General features: G+C 42.0%; 1 protein-coding gene across 2 annotated transcripts in view; it reads left to right on the plus strand.

Moving 5' to 3' along the window:
• Positions 1–19768, plus strand: part of EPSTI1 (epithelial stromal interaction 1) — a 166621-nt gene that overhangs the window by 39055 nt on the left and 107798 nt on the right. For both annotated transcript variants that reach the window (XM_044285068.1, XM_044285069.1), the window contains exons 4-5: positions 4656–4729; positions 18388–18471. In XM_044285068.1, coding sequence (XP_044141003.1) covers positions 4656–4729; positions 18388–18471 — 158 coding nt within the window. The remainder of the gene's footprint in view (positions 1–4655; positions 4730–18387; positions 18472–19768) is intronic.

Raw genomic sequence — 19768 nt, forward strand, 5'->3', positions numbered from 1 at the left:
AAATATGGAGTAAGTGAGAGGACTATTTAATAAGGGATTAACTCCCACGATAGCAGTAAATATAACAATAAAATATATCGATACAATATAACAATAAAATATATTATTACAATAAAATCACGTAAATTCACATAAATTCAACAGCATATTGATAGCAGCAATGTCTCAACCGAGATGTAAACAGCATGAACCACAATTATATTGTGTAAATGTGAAAAAAACGCAATTCTTATTTGAATCTGAGAAACCGCAATTCCTGTTTGAAGTGGATATTATTATTTCAAAATAATCATGAAATCGCATATGCCTCAGATGGAATAATAAGTCTTATGTGCCACTCTTTATCAGCGGGGCATGGATAAGTGTTGCCAGTCCTTTGTAAATAATCACAAGGACACAGTGCAATAATGTATATAGGTGGCGTCCCACCTATTCATACAACTGTGTCAGTTTTACCTGGCCGGTGTATTCTTATCCTTATCCGGACCTAAAAGATTCGCTGTGGACACAACGTCACCTGGATATCTGCTCACGAGGCTCCGGTGTTCGTCGGTCTTAATCACAGCCGTTTGGTTCCAAAATCCAGGGGAGCTACTGTCCCAGCATGCCGGTACAAGGTATAGACCATACGCGTTTTGGGGTTACTTAGATGACCCCTTCCTTAGTGGTAACCTTGAAGTGTTTCCCCATATCCTTTTATGTAAGATCATGGTGAGAATCAAAGTCCGGACAGGAATCTCATCATCCCAGGGAGACATGGAAAACCCGGATTTCCCAGTATAGTCCTTATGCGGTTTCTATGCGGTTTTTTTACAATGCGGTTTTTTAGAAGTTGCATTTTTTGTGCCATTGCTGTTTAAATACAAATTAAATAACATTCAATGTAAAATTTATTTTAAAATGAATTTAAAAAGAGGCTAAAAAAACTAATTACATAATAAAACCTAGCAATTTCTATAGCATTAAATATCCTTATTAGTCCACATCGGCATCAATTCACTAATAATAATTATATCCTAAAATACCATACTTGACATATGAACAAGATTTATTCGTAAAGGGGGAGGTCAGAAGTCAAGGGGTCACAGGAAGCCAAAAAATTCCCAAACTGCATTTAACCCATTTGGAACTAGGGAACCGAAGTCAAATATAAACTTAGATTCCATTCTTGACATCTTTTTTATTAGACCACCACCTCTCCACTCTGGTGTCACAGTTGTCAGAGCTGTGTAGATAAGACCTGTTGGGTCTTTATTGTGGCATAACTTAAAATGTTTTGAGACAGTATGATTCTCATAGCCTTTACGTATGTTTGCTACATGCTCTGAGATCCTCTTCTTTAGGCATCTCTTAGTACGACCAACATACTGTTTTCTACAGGGACACATTAGCAAGTAAATGACATTCTTACTATTGCAGGTCCAAAAAGTTTTAATTTCATATGAATAGCTATTGCTAGTCGAAGAGGCTTTCGTCGTCTTTCTAGGGAAAATCGTTATTTTACAATTCGAACACGATCTGCACCTGAAGAAACCCTCAAAGCACAGCCAGTGGTTGTCCTTTTTCATATTGTTGTTAGATGTTTTTACCTTAGGTGCTATTTTTAAACCCAAATTATTTGCACGTGTGTATACTATTTTTGGGTTTGCTGGTATTATATGGTCCCATAGTTTTATCCTTCTGCAGAAAAGACCAGTGTCTTGCAATGATGGTCTCGATTTAACACTCAGTATAAAAAACGAGACCATCATTGCAAGACACTGGTCTTTTCTGCAGAAGGATAAAACTATAGGACCACTAATACCATCAAACCCAAAAATAGTATACACACGTGCAAATAATTTGGGTTTAAAAATAGCACCTACGGTAAAAACATCTAACAACAATAAGAAAAAGGACAACCACTGAGGGTTTTTTCAGGTGCAGATCGTGTTCGAATTGCGGACGTGTGAATGGACCCTAAAAACCCAGGAGGACTAAAGTTTGTGGGTTTGAAGAAGGTCGAGATGAAATGGAGAGGGGAGGATCCGACTGTAAAAATTACCAGAAAAGAGGTAGAATAGATTTATCGTACATTGCAACCTGATGGGTTAAAAATAGAATTTGATATCAAGACATGCCTGAAGGGGTGATAGTATATTCCAAAAAAGGTGTGGCTATATTAACATGGTTGAGAATTATGTGCGTTTCTGTATGTGAATACCGTTAGAGAAGAGGAATGCGTTTTTTATTTGTATTGCTCATGAAAGCTGTGAGATAGGAGAAATATGTTTTACTTGTGAAATGTCATTTTATTAGAATATGTGCTGATTGGGGATTATATTTATGGATGTTATGTTTTTGTTGCCGATTTTATAGTAAAGAGTTTTGGAGTTTCACTTTTGGGATTGTATAAATGGCCTATTTAATTAGCGTGCACCTGAGTATAAAAGGGTGGGTTAGACAATTGAATTCAGAGCAGCCCATGACAAAGCAAGTGAAAGCCAAACCCGGGACGGGCACGCGATATTTAAGCAATATTTTATACTTTTATATGTACGGATCTGTTTTAATGTGAGTACAATAAAACACATTTGTCTATTGAAGAGTTGCGGTACCTCACTATGTTCAGTTCTCTTATTTAACACCCAGGAGATGAAAAATCTGAATGTGAAAGGAACCTAAAATTTGAAATCCAGTGATCGATTGCACCTAAAAATACTATCAACGTACCCTAATTATCAACATCCCTATGGAAGGAGTTTGAGCTGCGCGGCCTTTTTTTGGATATAAACCATAATTGTCTGCGATGTATTTATTTACCATTGATGAACTACTTACTTTCTATATTGATAAACTATTGATCTGTTTTGGGTCCCAATTCTGTGGCTACATATTTTTCATTTTTTTCTTTTTCTTTTTTCCTTTGTGGTCGATTTTCTTGTAGATCTCTATGTGATCAATCTGATATATATATCTGGACCACAGTATTAGATACATTAGGAAGTGAATACAACCACAATAGGAAGTAAATATAAATATATGCATCATATTACTTTTGTACTTTTATACCTTGTGTGTTTTTACTTATTAGTTTTTATTAGGTTTATATGGTAATAAATGTGATTCTTTTACGACTTGTCATCCTCGGGTGGTTGTAGATAATGAGTGCCTGCCGCTATTAATTTAACTTTACATTTGTTACATTCATTGATTGGGTGAATCAATTAGGTCAAGTGCACCATATCCATATTAACAGACGGGTGAGCCTCTATATTATTTATTAACTGAAATAAGTTTATAGCAATTTCATGACCAACTAGCGCTGTAACATGATTGGGATAACAGCCGACTGTATTAGGATTAAGTGAATACATAACATATACAGTATATTCGCTGATCCCTTCAGGACAACATATCTGGTTTATAACATGTATAATGTGGAACATTACATTTGAGTGTACTGGATGACGGCATTTATTTTGCAGTGGCACATCTCTGGCAGGGTTTTTGTCACAATTGGTTTATGTGGTGTGTGACGTATTGACACGCTCCACAGGTGTGGCTCTACCCCAGGTGGACATATTCCACTGTTGAGTGTTATTCCCATTTTAATTTCCCTGAGTAATATATTTATTTTGTGATTTTATTATATTTTTTAGCAATATATATATAGTTGATGAGGTTTTATTAATAAATGGTAAATTCAGAGTGATTCCAGACGTCGAGTGCCTATCATTTGGAGCATATAGGGAAGTTTTTTTTATATTTTTATACTATGGGCATTTTTGCACATGCTGACACCCATGATGTGTATTTTTTAGTTCTTTTATGTTTATTTTGGGAAAAGGGGAGTGATTAGAATTTATATTTTTATTAAAAAAAATAATAATTTTTAAACGCTTTTTTATAGTTCCCATAGGGGATTAGAATTTATATTTTTCAATTAAACAAGCAATTATTAGATTGCTATTCTCATAGACTCAAATGCACTAGCATTGGAGTCTATCCGAAAATTACTAGTTTCCTATGGAGCCCTATTACAGGCAAGGGCTCCATAGGAAATACTATGCAGCAGCCTCCTTTCATTCACAAAGACAGGGGCTGCTGCACACAAGCCCCGGCTCCTCCGATTGCCGCCTGGGGAGGCCGGAGCATCACCGGAAGTGCGCTCTTCCGGTGTTTAACCCACTCAGATGCCGTTGTCAGGATTGACCACGGCATCTGAGGGGTTAAATATCCACGATCAGCATTACTGCCGGTTGCAGATATTAGCCGCGGGTGTCTGCTATAAGAAACAGCAAGCCACCTGCGGCTATGGCACCTGCTCCACTCAGGAGCCATCTTTAAAGACCCGGCCAGCTCCGTACTATTACGCCGCTGGTCGGGAAAGGGGTGAAAAATAAGAATGCAATCGCAGTTGTGAACTAAAAAGCAAGTGAAAACCTAGACATTTGCATCAATACAAAATAAGTAATGTGATGCATTTACAAAATTCCTTTTTAGGCCTGCTGCACACGACCGTGGTGTGCTTTGCGGTCCGCAAATCACGGATGGCGTCTGTATTCAGTAAAAGATGTTTAAACATGAATTTACTCAAGACCTTTCTTCCTCTGTGTAAATAGTTTTCATTAGATCTTTTTAATGTAGCTTGTTTACTCTGCACTCTTTTATAGGTGGGCAAACGCCAGAACCAGAAGTACGACAGCAGCAGCAACGGATACAAGCTCAGTCCAAGTATCAAAAAATGGTTTGTGTTTCCTTTATCTGCATAACAGATCTTTATTTGTGTATAAATATAGCTAAGAAAATTTAATGAAGTGCAACTTACTGGATGCAATCCTTTGTGCATTGTATATCGGAAATAGCGATTAGTTTTGTTCTGAAATCTTTGCAAAGCAGTGAGATCAGACAATTGCAACCAATAGCAAGCTACACATTGCAGATATACAGAACAATGTTACAGGGAACCAGGCAGGTTTCTGAAAGCATAAGTTTGATAGATCGACTGCTAGCTTTCATAACTTCATTGTAGTAGAAAAATAAATGCTATCAGGCCCAGTGTTCATTAGTGATAATTTGCCATAACAGGAACCAAACACGTTCTCATGGCAACACAGTAAGGCCTCTTTCACACAACCATTTTTCCTTTCTGTTTACGGTCCGTATGCGGAACTATTCATTTAAATGGTTCCGCAAAAAAACTGAATGTACTCCGTGTGCATTCTGTTGCTGTATTTCCATTTTTCCGTTCCGTTGAAAGATAGAACATGTCCTATTATTGCCCGCAAATCACGTTCTGTGGCTCCATTCAAGTCAACGGGTCCGCAAAAAAAAACTAACACATACAGAATGTACTATGTATGTCTTCCGTATTCGTTCCATTTTTGCGGAACCATCGATTGAAAATGTTATGCCCAGCCCAATTTTTTCTATGTAATTACTGTATACTGTGTATGCCATACGGAAAAACGCAACAGAAACGGAAACAAAAACGGAACAACGGATCCGTGAAAAACGGACCGCAAACTACTGAAAAAGCCATACGGTTGCGTGAAAGAGACCTAACAATAAATTAAAGAGTTTTTCTGGAAGTAAAATATTGATGACCTATCCTCAGGATAGGTCATCACTATGGGTCCAATTACCAGCACCCCCGCTGAGCAGCTATTTGAAGAGGCCGCAGCGCTCCCATCTGCAGCTTGCCAGTCCGCAGGGGTAGAACACGTGAGGGTCACGGTGGGCCGAAGTGTACAAACAGTTTATCGGGTACTCACGGTTTAGCAGACACCTCCCTGGGCCAGCAGTGCAGTGAAGGGGAGAACAGCACTGGATTCTCCGGGGCACACTCTGTTACAGGGGACACCGGCCAGGTGGTGATCGAGGTGCCCTTGGTGGTGATTGGGTTTCTGAGTGCTTGTGCAGCTGGGCCCCTGACTTAGGTATTGTCGTGATGCCAGCACCTTGACGGTGCAAAATGTTAAGAGTTGTAGTAGTATGGAGTTAGAAGAATGAGGCAGGTTTAAATCCAACTGTGAACCTTATTATAACCAGGTACTTGATAACAGTTTAAATACAGTAGTAATACAGTCTCTGGTATACTTACAAGTTGGATGTGAGGAATCCCAGTAACAGGCTGTGCTGGTAGTAATGTGTCAGGCTAGGGTAGTTAGTTAGGTACTTACTGATATTCAGCTCCATGTCTTGCTTCAGTCTCAGTTTAGGTAGTTCTGCAGTGTCCCAGGGGGTCAGTAGTGGATGCTGGGCTTTGTAGTGCAGATTGACCACTAACCTGGGATCCACTGTCGTCTTCAATTGGGGCAAATACTGGAACAGGCAGGTATTTAACAGTTCGTGACGCCAGTGTCAATTAGACGGTGACACGCCGTGTAAAGTATGGTGGAAGAATGAAGCAAGCACAGGATAGCCAACAAAAACTGGAACTTTTACTGAATATCAGTCAGGATAATACACGGACACTGGTAGTGCACAGTTCCATAAAAGACGGTTGGTTTTAGAAGAATACAGATGGTTCTTGACATTACAGGAAGGCCGGTCTTAGCGATGAATTATACAGAGTGTTAATTACAGGAGATGCAGTACAGGCAGCTTGCACACTATTCCTGACTGGTCCCGCTATATGTGAATTTCCTCCAAGGTCTAATGCCCTTTATCTGGCGTACCCTTGAAGCTGTCCTTATCTAGTACCTCCTCTGTTATCTTGAGTACCTCTCGCTTTATCTGATCGGCCTCTGTGGTAATCTGTGTCTTGGCTTGTGGCTCACTTATGCTGCTTCAGCTGAACGGATGGTGACTCAGGAGGGGAACCTTTTCCTTGGATCCGGAACCCGGTTACAGGGCCTTTACTACCCTCTCCTAGCCGGCAGGCTTCAGGCCTGCTATGCTCTCACAGGCCCATAGCCTGGCCTTCTCTCAGACACAGGATCATTTCTGACCTCTGCTCCCACAGTCTGTCTCCCTCCTGCTACTACTTCCTGACTGGGCCTTATATAACCTAGGGTTCCCTAGCTCCCTCTAGTGACTCAGAGCTGGAACTACACCCTAGCCGGCCTGCAAAATGCACGTTTCACAGTAACAGGAAAATACATAGCATGACATTATAAGATATTCTATACCAACCTCCCCTTAAATACAGGGGGAACGACAATACCCAAGTGACCCTTCAGTAGTGACGGGGTATTACTCTCCCGTACACTACATACCCCGCTGCTTTAAGCTGAGTACGACCTCGTACTCCATCAGGGCCCGCCCAACTGGAATCATGACCTGCAATAGAGGAAGACACATGCATGCATACAGATATGTCATTTACACTCTTATCAGACCCAATTGGAAATGGCGAAGTGCGGTGACAAGGGGCGTCGTTCTCTTTTTCCACAGGATAGTGAGTGGAACGGGGGCGCTGACCTGGCACAGCGGATGTTGAAAGAACCAGGATAGTCCATGACAATAAATAAGTCCATGATAAATTAACCTCTCAGAGGCTTGCACATAGGAAGTCCATCTCTGGGCACATATACTTGAATAGAAAAACCGGTTATTAAATACTGTCAGCAGCACATATATAAAATGACAATACAGGACTCTGACAATACCAGGGCCTTGTTATCCTGGCAAGTCCTGCTTACCCTTTAAAATAGTGCTGACATAAAAATGTCTTTTCAACCTGAAATGGGGGTAAAAGGGGTAAAATTTGTGCAAAAACTTCAAGGCACAACCGGGAATTCAGCAGCAAACCGGATGTCCCAAACAAAACAAAGGCAGCTGGAAGCATTGACTCACAGTGGCACATCATTCAACTAGGAGGCCACCGGCCGTGGGTAACTGGCAGCGAGCTTCACCAGCTCTGCCAACTGGAGGGACAAACGGCCATTAAGGAAATGGACAAGAGGGCAGAAGTACTCACAGACGAGTGTCCTGTTCTTCCTCAGATGACGAGTCGACATAGGGAACCTGCAGCAATTCTTCTGGCAAGGCCGGCCACATTTGGAACCCGTCTCCTCTGACAATTTTTAGAGGGGGAGGTTTGTCTTTCACGGCCTCCATTTCAGCCTCCGTCCTCGGAAACGGAAACCACTGCACGCCTCCAGCGCAGCCAAGGTCCGCCACCCAATACACCCTCTTACGTTGGGCCTCTAGTTCAGCTTTAGTGCAGGTGGTCGGAGCTACCGGAGGTTCAGGGACAGTGGCCTCTGGGGTAACGGTGGCAGCTGCTGCTTGACGCCGGGCCTCAGCGCATTCTTCCGCCCGCTGGCAGCTGTCCAGCCGCTCTCTCTCCTCTCTCACTGGGTGCAGCGTCGACACTGACTCCTCCCACACACTGGGCCGGTCTACCTCAATCGGAGGCCCGCCTCCCAGGCGTAACTCTTCACGGTAGTCAGTCGCGTCGTCACTCCTCAAGGTGGGTGGCGCTCCAGGGCAATCTCCTCCTTCTTCTTGGAAGGTTTCGGCGCCAAGTTTTCGCGCCTCTGCACATCCTGATGGCGCAGTAAAAAGCCTCATGGCGCCGGCGGCCATTTTAGGTTTCCTGATGCTGCAATTCACTGACAGCAAGCAGGATGATGAAAAGTCCAGTAAAACACAGTCCACAAACGCGATTTTCTCTCTGGGGGTAGCGCAACACAGCATAGCGTCTTTGATTCCTCCCAGGCGCAATTGTAATCCACAGATTGTAGAAATAAAGGGTTACAGTCTTTGTAATACGGTGCTGGAGTAGTTAAAGCACACAGTTCACACTTCTCTGCACTGTAGAAGTATGCGGATCCTGTTCGTGACGCCAAAAAGAGCGATGCAGTGTCCCAGGGGGTCAGTAGTGGATGCTGGGCTTTGTAGTGCAGATTGACCACTAACCTGGGATCCACTGTCGTCTTCAATTGGGGCAAATACTGGAACAGGCAGGTATTTAACAGTTCGTGACGCCAGTGTCAATTAGACGGTGACACGCCGTGTAAAGTATGGTGGAAGAATGAAGCAAGCACAGGATAGCCAACAAAAACTGGAACTTTTACTGAATATCAGTCAGGATAATACACGGACACTGGTAGTGCACAGTTCCATAAAAGACGGTTGGTTTTAGAAGAATACAGATGGTTCTTGACATTACAGGAAGGCCGGTCTTAGCGATGAATTATACAGAGTGTTAATTACAGGAGATGCAGTACAGGCGGCTTGCACACTATTCCTGACTGGTCCCGCTATATGTGAATTTCCTCCAAGGTCTAATGCCCTTTATCTGGCGTACCCTTGAAGCTGTCCTTATCTAGTACCTCCTCTGTTATCTTGAGTACCTCTCGCTTTATCTGATCGGCCTCTGTGGTAATCTGTGTCTTGGCTTGTGGCTCACTTATGCTGCTTCAGCTGAACGGATGGTGACTCAGGAGGGGAACCTTTTCCTTGGATCCGGAACCCGGTTACAGGGCCTTTACTACCCTCTCCTAGCCGGCAGGCTTCAGGCCTGCTATGCTCTCACAGGCCCATAGCCTGGCCTTCTCTCAGACACAGGATCATTTCTGACCTCTGCTCCCACAGTCTGTCTCCTCCTGCTACTACTTCCTGACTGGGCCTTATATAACCTAGGGTTCCCTAGCTCCCTCTAGTGACTCAGAGCTGGAACTACACCCTAGCCGGCCTGCAAAATGCACGTTTCACAGTAACAGGAAAATACATAGCATGACATTATAAGATATTCTATACCAACCTCCCCTTAAATACAGGGGGAACGACAATACCCAAGTGACCCTTCAGTAGTGACGGGGTATTACTCTCCCGTACACTACAGTTCCAGTCTTGATATTCTACACAAGTGATATGACAGATTCCTTATCTGTCTTAGGAATAACGGTGAGGCTGCCAGAAGCTAATAAGTCCTTCACCTAATTACAAAGGCGCCTAGACTGAGCCTATAATAATGGCCTTGTCCTTCCTTTGTCTTGATCCAGTAATAAACTTGAACAGAAATTCACTTGTTACCCCTGGAGAGTGAATAGTAGAATGTAGACCTTCCTCTGCCTGTCTTCCTGGCTTTGTTACTGAAGTTTAAGCTGGTTCCTCTGGGCCGTGGAGCTCCAGAGAGAGAGCTGAGAGGAGAGGGGACCGCTCCTTCCCCCTTAGCTCCTCACTCCATCTCCTTTACACTTCCAACTCTGAACCACCCTAACTAGGCCTGCCCTGCCCTATATATACACTGTGGTGCTGCCCCATCTAGTGGTGGATTTATGTAGTGCACCCGACAGCCTGGTAAAAAGGGATTTCACATGGTAGTACAATGCAGCATGATATTACAGAAGACGACAAAAGCTTTTGCAATTCCCACATAAGCTAGTGGGATGCTGCACAGCTATTCCTAGGCCAGTGACATCACATTCATTGGTTACATGACCTATTTGCAGCCCATTCACATTCAAGTCAATGTGCCTCGGCAGCATTACCAAGCAAAGCCGCTGTACAATGTACAGTGCTATGCATTATATGCTGTGAGAAGGCCGCAGTGCTCACAGAATCGCCATGACCTCTTGAAACAGCTGATTTTGGGGATTCCAGAAGCAGATCTCCCTCCGATCAGATACTGATGACCTTTCCTGAGGACCTGAGGATAGGTCATCAATATTCTACTCCCAGAAAACCTCTTTTACCTATAGTGTATTTTTCCATTCAACCATATAAGAGGGACAGTAGGTCACTGGTGATTTCAAGCAGCTCCCCTAATATCACCAATGTGAAATGAACAGGTGCAGGCACCAATAGTTCCATGCTCCTCTTCACACTCCACCATGAAAGTGCTGTCTATTTATGACCCACTCTAGGCCAAATACAGGATGACAATCAATATAATGATGTCAAAGAGTCATGCCTTTATCAATTATACATCAGTAGGTCTAGAAGGGAGTTTGAAATGTATGTTTTAGTTGCACTTTATCAGTTCAGTGTGGGGAGCTTAGAAGGGTTGCCTGAGGTTTTTTTTTTTTTTTTTCATGTTTGCCCTTATCCTAAATAAATAGTAAAAAACTTTCCTACCTGCATCTGCACCGATCCAGGGCTGCTGCTCGCTCATCTTCCCAGGCTGCGGCCTATTATGTATTGTTTGAATGCAGCACTCATGTTCTGTATACCACTGTAGCCAATCACTGGTCTCAGCATCAGTGAGGTATATAGAACGTCCCTGCAGCAGCAAAATAATACGTTACTGGCTGAGGCTCAGGGAAGATTACAGAGCAGCTACGCTGGATCGGCGTACGTGTTGGAAACTCAGACAATCATAAATAACTATTTAACTAGTTCAAGACTTGGCCATTTCCCCCTCTTCCTGATCGGGCACATTTTCCATTTTTTTACTGCAATCGTCTTGGAAAGCCATAATTTTTTTTCTGTTCGAATATGTAAAAATGATTTCACCTTTTTGGGGTGATACGTGGGGCCTTGTTTTTTTATCATTTTTATTTTAGTATTTTTTGGTTCTATTTTGTAGACTTAGAAAAATGTTAAAAAAGATGAATAGTCATTTTTTTATTTTCTTTTAGTTAATACAACATTGTGCAACTAAAATATATATATATATTTTATTATGTCCTTTTTCCATAACAATAGTGGGAAATGGAGGCAGCACACAAAAATGATGATCACAAAGTGTTCCTTTAATCCATGTATGGCAGTCCAATTACATGTGGCTAAGGTATTGCCAAAACATAGCATGTAATTGGGTTGCCATACATGGATTCAAGCAGGGATGCCCAACCTGCGGCCCTCCAGCTGTTGCAAAACTACAACTCCTAGCATGCCTGGACAGACTACAGCTATCAGCCTACAGCAGGGCATGGTGGGAGTTGTAGTTTTACAACAGCTGGAGGTCCGCAGGTTGAGCAGCCCTGGATTAAAAGACCACTTTTTGATCATTTTTAGGTGCTGCCCCCATTTCCTACTATTGATTCCTGAAGGAGCATTGGACATTGCTCCAGGTGGGGTGTACACTATGTCCATGGTGGGTGCTGTATTTATCTCTTTTGTTGATATTCCTTTCAATAGCAGTCATTTTGATATATGTAATGTATGGATTATGGTGGCAGGGCATGGGGCTAGAAGCTATGGTGCAGTGTGCGGTGGCATTATTTAAATTTTTCTTTATTTTGTCTTATTTTTTTGTTATTTTACACTATGTGTCCTCTATACAAGACCCTTGGGGGGCATTTAACTTTACATTTTTTTTATTTCTGCTTTCTTCTGTAACTGGAGCTGACATATTAGCCCCAGGTAAGAGGAATACAGCCCCCAAAGAGGTTGTACATCGCTGTAGAGCCTCAGTGCAGAGCTGATCTGGGTTACTTTCTGATCCCTATACACAGCACTCATTCAGCGATGGGGAAGGCAGGGACAGTGAAAAATCATCCCTGCCTTCAGGAAGCCCTGCTGTCACTGACAGCACTGTGGGGGCTGACCACCTGGACTGATATATAGACAACGGGCAATTGGCAAGGGGTCAAGGTATACTAATAGCACTGGGCACTGTACAGCAGTATTCATGAAGGTTTTATACAGTATGGTACACTTCTGGATAGATTATTAGCTTCTGATCGGCGGGGGTCCAACTCCCTGGACATCCGCCGATCAGCTGTTTGAGAAGACAGCGGTGCTATAGCAGCGCCGCAGCCTTCTCACTGTTTACCGCTGGCCCAGTGACGTCACGACTAGTATCAACTGGCCTGGGCGGGGCTAAGCTCCATTCAAGTGAACAGAGCTTAGCCCCGCCCAGGCCATTGATACTAGTCGTGACGTCACTGGGCCTGCGGTAAACAGTGAGAAGGCCGCGGCGCTGCTGGAATGCCGCTGCCCTCTCAAACAGCTGATCAGCGGGGTCCCGGGTGTCAGACCCCCACCGATCAGATGCTGATGATCTATCCAGAGGATAGATCATCAGTTTAAACAAAGTGCAGAACCCCTTTAATCTATATGTAGCGGATGATGCTGATCCCAATCATTTAACCCCTCACACGATCTGTTGGGTTAGGCAGAAAGGGGGGGACCCCGTCTGCCTTCTGATAATAGCCCCTGCTGCGAAATCACTGGCTTCTATTTGGTTGCCATAACTGCCTGGGGCCTTGGAAAACTTCCCAGGGGTGTCATGGCTAACTGCCTGAAAAGCCATGCACGGCAATAGAATGCACAACAAACGCAACGTTCTACACACAGGTGTGCGCCTTGTTGCCCTGCGTGGCTTTTGCCATGCGTTTGTTGCTAAGCGGCCCCATACTATAGGCAACAGGTTATCACCTAGTATGTATAATCTGAACAGGCGTCTGAAGAAATCAGATACATGGTTACATTTAAAAGGATACAGCAAAAGGAAAAATAGAAAACACAGCCACAGGGAAAGCACCAAACCCCTAACTGTAACTGTGATAAATGATCAAAATTGGGATTGAGACCAAGAGTAGAGGCTTATACATGAATATAATCGTAAAATATTACCTAAAATTGCCTATAATTTTGGTTTTACAAAAAAAGCTTTTAATGCTTTGATTTTATTTTATTTGATCATCTCCTTCTATTTTAGGTGATAACATATTTTGTGATTATATTTATGTACTGTATAAGCCTCTACGCTACTCTTATCCCTATTTTGATCACTTATCACAGTGACAATAAGTGGTTTGGCGCTTTCTCTGTGGCTGTGTTTTCTCTTTTTCTTTTTGCTGTATCTACATATGCAGTAGTTTTCTCTACATATACAGTCACTACCGGCAGCCTTCCACCTTTTATACGTTGGTGATAGTCTCTCCTCCGTTTGCCGCCCGGCAGTTATTCTAAGATCTTTTGGACTCTCATTCAAATAGCTCTTTGACTAAGGGCTTGTTAGAGCAAGTTCTATCTTTTTGTGGTGCGGAGGCACAGAATGGAATCCCGCGGAAGCACTCTGTGTGCACAAGCCCTAATACTCCTTTTTTTTATTACATTTTTTTTCCCCCTCCTTCTTCTTACTTACATTTGAAAGGATCATTCAAATGTGGGCTCAATAGATGTGGTTTATGTAACTGTATGACCACAACTGATCAGATAGTTTCTTATTCTACAGGACATCATGTTCATTTATCAATTGTACTACTGATTATTTTATAGCTTGCATATCTTGTAGGTTCCAATATGTAGATTGTACTTGAATACTGATACCTTGGGGGTTATGGGCTTGGAAAAGGTTAAGAGACCTAATATGGGTGGGGATTGATAGCGCAAGCTGCAACTAAGAGAAGCATACTGATTCCTGACTTTGGATACCAGACACCCTGCTGGCATTAACAAAAGTACAAATTTAACATATTTTTATTGATTTTGTATTGTGCTGTGTTTTTTTTTCTCCATTTTTTTTTCCATATACTAATCTATGTTTTTTAGGTTTTTGTACTTTGACTATCCAGCTTGCTACTAGTGAGTTATGATCTAGGCTCTGTATGACGGTATAATTTTAAGGATTTTTTAGGCTGGATTTTTTAGGCTGGATTATTTCAGTTTATTTAGATGCTTTATAGCGATATTTAGACATGAGCGAAGTTTTGAAAATTTTGATTCAGCAACTTCGCCAAAAATAGCCAAGAAATTTGATTTGTTACGAATTAATTTGTCACAAATCGCTCTAAATCAGGCATACCCAGGCCACTCTGTACGGCAACACGGAACAGCCATGCTGCGGTGAAGAACCACGCGGTCAATTAGCCCGCAGCTGCATTTAATTTCATTTAAAGGGGTTGTCCGGGTTCAGAGCTGAACCCGGACATACCCTTATTTTCACCCCGGCAGCCCCCCTGAGCCTAGCATCGGAGCATCTCATGCTCCGATGCGCTCCTGTGCCCTGCGCTAAATCGCGCAGGGCACAGGCTTTTTTGTTTTCAATAACATACTGCCGGGCAGTAACTTCCGCCCGGCAGTGTGTTCGGTGACGTCACTAGCTCTGAGGGGCGGGCTTTAGCTCTGCCCTAGCCATTTTACTGGCTAGGGCAGAGCTAAATCCCGCCCTTCAGTGCCGGTGACGTCACCGGGGTTCCTGTCAGCCCCATGGAGAGCCCCGGTACGTCACCGGAACTTCTAAAAATGCCTTTGCCCTGCGATTAGAAGCATTGCTATATATCTGTATTGGAGACATGGTTTATTGATGGGAAACATGACTATGGCAAAGACTGGAAAAATTACATATTTTCACCTCCCCCTCCATATTAATTTGCTAAGAATGCACTGTTCAGAAATTTTTGCCAGCCATGAACCCAGTTGGAGTTTAATTATACTCTTAAGAAAAGGTGATTGATATTTGAATACTAGCTGACTCAATTAGAAATGTTTTTATTATGATACAGAAGTACACAATAGAACACTTGATGCATTAAAATCATAAACACAAAAGACACAGGGGACAATTATTTGCTGGGGAAAATATTTTTCATTCTTTTTAATGAACAAGTCATTTATTAAATCTGTGTATTATTATGATATATTGTATAATCACAACTGAACAGCAAGAGAGATAATGCAAGTGATTATTACCACTGTCACATCTCCTTTGTCTATATTTAAGGCCGTAATCTCGAGTTTTAGTAAGGTTTCAAATCTTTGTTGTAAATATTCTGAATGTATCTACAATAATTACAAAGAAAAGAAATTGCAGGCTGGGGCTGACTTACTGAATGTCAGCTGCAACACAATACTACTGTATAAAAAATTGCTTGCTTTTATTAAAATGCAACTAAAATCAAGCTACATGGTTGAAGTTTCTACATCAGTCCACAATTCATTTTTGTAAACTAGTTTTGGCAAATCCTCAGTAGGCCGTGTTTTCACAACTGAATTATCTATCAGGGAGATGTTGTACTAAATGTGTACATTAGTATTCCATTATATATAGAAATTAGCAAACTTTTGGAAAATTTTGATTCGGCTGCTTCGCCGAATTTTCCTAAAAACTTTTTTTGGAGGTAGCGCCAATGACAGCATCTCAGAGTAAGAATACAGTTTAAAATTAACAGAAAATAATTAAATCATACTTACCACTTCCATTTGCTCGCAATGGGCCAGCCGCCACCATCTACTTATATATATATTGCAATACGATTACTGCAATGTGTACTGTATATGATTACTGCAATGTGTATATGATTACTGATCTTGCAATACGATTACTGCAATATGTACTGTATATGATTACTGCAATGTGTATATGATCACTTTAATGTGTGTATGATTACTGCGATACCAAATTTATATAGTTTTTATTATGTTTTACTACTATAAAAAGTAAAAAACTTTCAATTTTTTTTTATCTTTTCTGCGTTGCCATATTTCGACAGCGATAATTTTTTAAATCTTTTTGTCTACAGTGCTATGTGAGTGCTCATTTATTTAGGGCTGTGGTCTAGTTTTTATTGGTAAAAACAGGGAACATACAGATTTTTTATCACTTTTTATTCAATTTTTTGAGGTGCAAGGTGACTAAAAAAGGCGAACTGCACGTTTTATATATTTTTTTTATTGCTCATTTGTAGTCCCCTTGTACATGTGATCTTCTGATATTTTATCCCATAGACTGCAATAGAATACTATTAGAGTCTGTGGGATTTTCACTGGATGCCTGTGAAGCTGTGCCTCTGTATGATATGATAGTGAATAATTATGCTACTAAAACTTAGCGTTTATATCAATTATAGTTAAAAATAAATCCCACAAAAGAGTCTTAGATAACTGCATATGTGAGATAGGCTTATGCACAAATCGACACTGAGTACACAAAAATAAGGAGTACAATTTTGGACTGAATAGTCACCACTCACGGTTTGATGTACACTTTGTGGAGGTATATCGTACTGTGGATTCTGTCGACCTTCTACCACAAATACATCCATCCGCCGTGGTACGATATACCTCCACAAAGTGCACATCAAACCGTAAATGGTGACTATTCAGTCCAAAATTGTACTCCTTATTTTTGTGTACTCAGTGTTTATTTGTGCATAAGCCTATCTCATATATGCAGTTATCTAAGACTCTTTTGTGGGACTTATTTTTAACTATAATTTATATAAAAGCAAAGTTTTAGTAGGATAATTATTCAGTGATATACAGTTATATATTCCTACAACATATATCTATTTTCTCAAACTGTGAATTTTTTTTATGATATGATAGTGGTGGGAACCTTCTCAAGGCCCCGGGCTATCATAGCAACTCATCAGAGCCCCATGATTTGGCCGTGAGGAACTCTGATTAGAGAACTCAGGGAGCCCCTCCCTCTGTCTTACCGGTCAGAAGCTATTGACCACTGCGTATCAGAGGTTTAATGCACAGGAGTAATCTCCAATACCGCTCACTGCAACAGATGTCTGCTGTATTAAACAGCTGACACCCGCCATGTGGGTCTCATTGAACACTAGGCACTGAGCTCAGGAAAAGGCAGAAGTGGTAATTTCCTCGGGGTCGCCGGCTGTCTCTGACAGCAGGGGACCCTAACTGCCCCTCCTAGATTGCAAGAGCTTTAATCACATGCCATTCATGTCCAGTGGTCTGGATTAAAGCCAGGCACTAAGGGCTGTACATGTATGGTGTGACACTTGGTTGCTATGGAGTTAAAGAGTCAATAAACAATTGGAAAAATGAATTGGACCCTACACTTCAGAATTCTGGCTTCAAAAAGTAAATTTTTATTTGAAGAGCTAAAAAAAGTGGAATTCGATCAGAATTTCAGGATAAATTTCGCCTAGAAACAGAATTTCCTCGTGCTTCGTGTCAGCGAATCGATTTCACCTGAAAGAGTATAAAAAAACTAAAAAATTCAAACTTACCTCCTCTATTTGCTCGCAACAGGCCGCCAGCCTCCATCTTGCTTGAAAATCTCGGCCGAAATCTCGTGCGGCGCGAGATTGCATCATCATGCCGGCCGCCATGATGACGTCATACGTCACCACACCAGCCAGTGCAATGACATAATCTCGCGCCTCACAGGATTTTGGCCGAGATCTTCAAGCAAGATGGCGGCGGCCGGCCCGTTGCGAGCAAATGGAGGCGGTAAGTTTGAGTACATTTTTTTTTGTTAATTTTACACGCAGATGCCACGATCATGTATGAAAGCGGCATCTGAGGGGTACAATGACAGGGGCAGCACTATCGCAGCTCCCTGTCATTGCACCAGCTACTTACAAAAAAATGCGCTTTGTGACGAAGTAATTATTCACAAAGCAATTTTTTTGTGTGAAATTTGGCAAATCAGCCGAATCAAACTTTTAAGAAATTAGCTCATCTCTAATGGCTAACAGTAGACTCTATGGTTGCTTACAGATGAAACTAGGTATGAAGCCTTGGTTATTTACCTCTCGCTCATTTTCTAATGATATTCTGACAGTGACTATGAGCTTTTTTGTGCAGTTCAAGAGAGATGAATACAAAAGAAAGCAAAAGGAGGAGGAAGAGGCCCAGATACAAGAGATGAAAGACATTCAGAGAAGAAAGGTGAATCGTTTTTACATAATTTTATATTGTTCCTAACCCTTTATATCTATATGTGAAATCTAGTCATACTGTCATTATAGTTGAAAAAAGCTGATTTCTATTCTGTTCTATTTCCCCGAAGCTCAAAGTAGCAGAGACAAAATAGTCTGGTAGTCTGTCAATTGTAGCATTTGTGCTAAAGGGATTCTCCAGCTTTTTTTTTGTGTTAAATTTACCCCCATCCACTCATGCCTGTGGAGAATTCCATACTCCCCTGTTCCCTGTCGCTCTGTTCCATCTACATGGCTCTCTTCACTAGTCTTCCAGTCCCTGTGTGTCCACACGGATGGAGTCAGGTCGTGTGCACTACTATAGCAGTCACGTGTCCCAAAGTGGCATGCAGGGGCAGACTAGGAACTTAAAGTCGCACTGGAAAAAAACTTAAAGTGGCCCCATGTTGTAGTTGGTCCAAATTGATGGAAGGTGGGGTGACAGAAGTAGGTGGGGCCAGCAGTCCCATAGTGCAGAACAAAATAAAGCCCCAGCAGAACAAAATACAACAGGGCAACACACAATACCACTTCAGTAGAACCAGATACCATAGTGCAGCACAAAATACTGCCCCGGCAATACCAGATACCACAGTGCAGCACAAAATACTGCCCCAGCAGAACTAGATACCACAGTGCAGCACCATATATTGCCCCCAGCAGAACCAAATACCACAGTGCAGAACAAAATACTGCCCCAGCAGAACCATATACCACAGTGCAGTACAATATACTGCCCCAGCAGAACCATATACCACAGTGCAGCCCAAAATACTGCCCCAGCAGAACTAGGTACCACAGTGCAGCACAATATACTGCCCCAGCAGAACCAAATACCACAGTGCAGCCCAAAATACTGCCACAGCAGAACTAGATACCAATACTTGAAGAGTTTTTGAATAGGAAACGTGCTGCTGGCCGGGGCATATTTTTCAACCACACAGCTTGACTGCTTCTACCGGACTGGAGAATTGGGGCAACTATCAAGTATTCACCACTACACATCAACATTTCAGACTCTCCTCTAAAAGTACAGGTAGTCACAAATAGATACTAATTACAACTCAGAGGACAGCAGACGTGGTACAACCCTACTTCTAGTCACTGATACTTAGGTGCAGTCAGAGAGTAAGTGCTGGAATTCTTCTTTTACTTCTTCAAATTGTCATTGCAGCACTGACCTTCCTTGCAGCATACTCACAACATTTTTAAGTAAGAGCGCCAGTAAACTTGTTTTATTTCATTTTAGAACTAGATACCACCACATG

The sequence above is a fragment of the Bufo gargarizans genome, chromosome 3 (genome assembly GCF_014858855.1).
Source record: "Bufo gargarizans isolate SCDJY-AF-19 chromosome 3, ASM1485885v1, whole genome shotgun sequence".
Taxonomy (NCBI): domain Eukaryota; kingdom Metazoa; phylum Chordata; class Amphibia; order Anura; family Bufonidae; genus Bufo; species Bufo gargarizans.